This window comes from Sinocyclocheilus grahami, unplaced genomic scaffold, assembly GCF_001515645.1.
Source record: "Sinocyclocheilus grahami isolate Dianchi unplaced genomic scaffold, SAMN03320097.WGS_v1.1 scaffold814.1, whole genome shotgun sequence".
NCBI classification, from domain to species: Eukaryota; Metazoa; Chordata; class Actinopteri; order Cypriniformes; family Cyprinidae; genus Sinocyclocheilus; species Sinocyclocheilus grahami.
The window spans coordinates 401522-405060 of record NW_015505993.1 but is presented as its reverse complement, the minus strand read 5'-3'; the positions used below and the strand labels follow the sequence as shown (position 1 = coordinate 405060).

At 34.7% G+C, this 3539-nt stretch overlaps 1 protein-coding gene across 1 annotated transcript in view; it reads left to right on the top strand.

Moving 5' to 3' along the window:
• The window catches only part of LOC107562241 (uncharacterized), a 63031-nt gene extending 60444 nt beyond the window's left edge, over positions 1 to 2587 (top strand). The window contains exons 11-13 of the mRNA XM_016246847.1: positions 990 to 1070; positions 1452 to 1568; positions 1775 to 2587. Coding sequence (XP_016102333.1) covers positions 990 to 1070; positions 1452 to 1568; positions 1775 to 1780 — 204 coding nt within the window. The 3' untranslated portion in view covers positions 1781 to 2587. The remainder of the gene's footprint in view (positions 1 to 989; positions 1071 to 1451; positions 1569 to 1774) is intronic.
• The last annotated feature ends 952 nt before the right edge of the window (positions 2588 to 3539 follow it).

Below are 3539 nucleotides of genomic sequence, written 5' to 3'. Positions count from 1 at the left end.
GGGAAAGGGCAAATGAGACTTGATGGATGAAACCATCAGGAAAACCAGAGAATGAAGCTATGAAAAGAGTCAGTTAACCACCTGAGTAAAACCATCAGCGCCGTTTATAATGGGGTCTACAGCTTATACTAAACCTCTGTTTCGTTTAGTTAAATGTACGATACTTGCATTGCCTTGGCCTGGAATGAGCGTACGGATGCAGTCTCGGATGAAAGTCTTGATGAGGTTCGGTGGTGTAGGAGTCACGATCATCTTCTTCCTGGTTTGAAGAGTGATGAACCCCAAAGATGTTCTGACTCTATGGTGATTGGGAGTTTCTTCCCGGTGGAAAGTGAAAAAGAGCTAAGAGAGACATCAGCTGAGATCCTAGGATCTTTGGTGAATGGAAAGTCATGGCCCGAGGCCTGGCGCAGACTTAGGGTGTCCTTAGAGGGGTGCTAGCTCACATCCTCATCTTCTCAGAATCTAACATTAGAGGCTGACTGGCTATGTGTTGGAACCCACCAGGCACACCCGCACCGGCTCAGGCTCCAACACGCTTCTTAGCAGAAGAAGAACAACAAGACATGGTTTTCCTATGAATTAATTAGAGAAAAGTCCATTTTGCTGTGCATTGTGTCTTTCCTATGGAAAATGTAGTGAGAGGGAGAACTCTTAACATGCCATTAGGTCGTAAAGTTTATCTGGTCTAGCCAAGGTGTCATGGTTGCCATAGTAACCAGGGTCCTGGGCCTCGTTCACAGACATCTTGGCACCCAGTATGTTTATTGGGTGAGGGGTCTGTGAATGTTTGTTAATCTAATGAATAATTGATTTGTTAAATCAAATGAAAAATGGTGTGTCTGATTGGTCCAGACACTACAGTGAATATTTAAATAAATTTTAAAAAGCTTTAAATAGACAGAATGGTGACGAAAGTCTATAAAAATGGCAGCTGATGAAATCTTTTGTCAGAGATTAAATTCTTTAATGTTTTTAACTGGTTTCAGACAGTGAAAGGAGGTTATGCAGAGACCAGGATTGAAAAAAGGATCATCATAACAGGAGATGATGATGTGGATCAACATCAGGTAAGCAAAGACATGTAGATGTAATATACAGTATGTATAGTGATGGTCAAGTATGTACTTATTAAATATAAAGGAAGCCAGATGACCAGTGCTGGTAAATTTTAATATGCAATAAATAAATATAGAAAGCACATAGCCCTTTCATGATTGCTTACCCTGACTAAAAGACAATGTTCAGGCAATGTTAAGACACATTCACCTGTATTTTTATTTTTTCTTAATTTTCTTCTACTAGTATAAAATTCACCCAAAACTTTTTATAATTTAGTATGATTTGGAAAGCACTAAACCTAATTTAGCATACTATGTAGGTCAGCAAATAATGTAATGGTACATGTATATTAAAATCACTTTACTGTCATTAAAACTAACTTTCTGCAGGCTCTCGCCATGGCAATACAAGAGGCCAAACAGCAGCACCCTGATATGCTGGTGACTAAGGCCATAGTGGTCAGGGAAACAGACTCTTCATATGAAGAGAAACATCGAACATATGAGGTACAGCAAACATAAAGGACATTGGTTATTGAATTTCTAAAACTTAGAATTTCTTATTGTCCATTAAGGTGATATTTGAACATGTTAAACGCAAAGTGAAATGAAGTAAAAGTAATTTGAATTATAGGGTTTATCTCTGCAGTTAAATGATTACATCTCTTTCTCTCTCTCTGTGTGTGTACTGTGCATTTGTCCAATTGTTCCAGTCTTGAGCGATAGAAGGTGCTATTTGGAACATGGAGAGAAGATCAGCTCTGGTTCTATGTATTTCAGTTGAAAGGAGTTATGCTACTTATGCTACTGAACAGTTTGCTCAAAACAAATCACCCATGCACCCAGTCCTCTGCCATCACACTCTAATCTGTCCATTTTAGTGACAATCTCCCATCATCTGGTGTCTTTACAATGTTCTGTACCACTCTGAATACTTTCACCATATCAACAGTAGTCTGAACTATCTTCAGTCTTGTATAAATGTCAGTAGTTTAACATTTAATTTAGAGGGGATTTTTTTAAAATGCTGAAAGTGTTGGAATTCTAGTATTGTCTAGTAATTCTGTGACATCAGACTTAGTTCCTAGAATTACCTTTTTAGCGCTCACTTTTTTGAACTTTCAAAAAAGGGAAAAAAAAATCCTTAAGATTTAGGCTTCCATTTAAAATTCATGCATGACTTTCAAGAGATTACCTGAAAAAGTATAAGAATTGGCATACACCGAAGCCACATATACTTGATGGCCAGCTTCATATTTTTAAATAATATTTGATCAAGTGTTTGCTTGTTAATTATGAATATTTATAATTTCAACTGTCTTATGCATATGCAGAAATTTTGGATGTTTGAAGTATAGCATTTTAAAAGATACCCACACCTGACCAGTTAATAAATTAAAAGAGTGAAAAGACCCCACATCAAAACAGCTGAACAAAGCAGAATTACACATGCCATAATAATAAACAAATATTTCCACATACCAAATTGAATCCATGTGGCATTTTAAGATGTGGCAATGATTATAAAAAAGAAAACCTCCTTGCTTTTTTCAACTAGGTCAACTGAGTATACTCATGGCTCCATTTTAAATCTTGTTGACTTGCTTATTAGGTGACATTTTTAAGGCATCATTAACCTGACACAAAGGCTGTTCAAAAAGATAATTATACTGCTGTCTTAGAAATCTTTGTTGTCTGAATTCTAAGCAACACTTATAAATAAGGAAATTCCATAATACATTTTAATGGGCTCAGTGAAAATATCCAATCCAAGATGGTGGTTGAGGTTAGAGAAATGTTGCGTTTATAGAATCAATTAAATAATAATGTTTTATAAATAACTAAAAATGTGTATTTTTATTTTTATTAGAGTATCGTACCATTACTCACATTCTTTATTTAAATACATTTAAATACATACAAGCTTCTGTGGGGAACGTTATTTGACATATTGTATCATATAATGTTTTAAATCTTTTCTATATTATGTTTAAATTCAGTTGTTTCCGGATGTTGCCTTGGAAGGAAGTAGACAAAGCAACTCACAAGGTTGTGTTCTAGTTACTGATGCTTGATCAATAAAATTAATTTAGTTTTTTTTTTTTTTAATGTTTATCATGCAAGGCTTTTTTAGATTTTCAGTGAGTTCTATATAAGTTATGCTGTATGACTTTGACTTTATGACTTTTTTATATGCTCGCTTAATGTGAGCTTTTGGGTTTTCCATCTCTATAAATTGTCACCATACAACAGTGTGAATGTAACATTATATCTGACCTACAGTATGTGTATATTCCAATCAAAAGCATAACACATATTTAAAAAACAAATACATATAATTATAATATTATGCATTGTCATGAAAAACAATCATCATACAGTATATTGTATTTTCTATGCATTCTAGTGCAGTAACCTAAAATAAAACCACTAACAGAGGGGTAACAGATAAGAACTGACTTCTGCAATAATTAATGT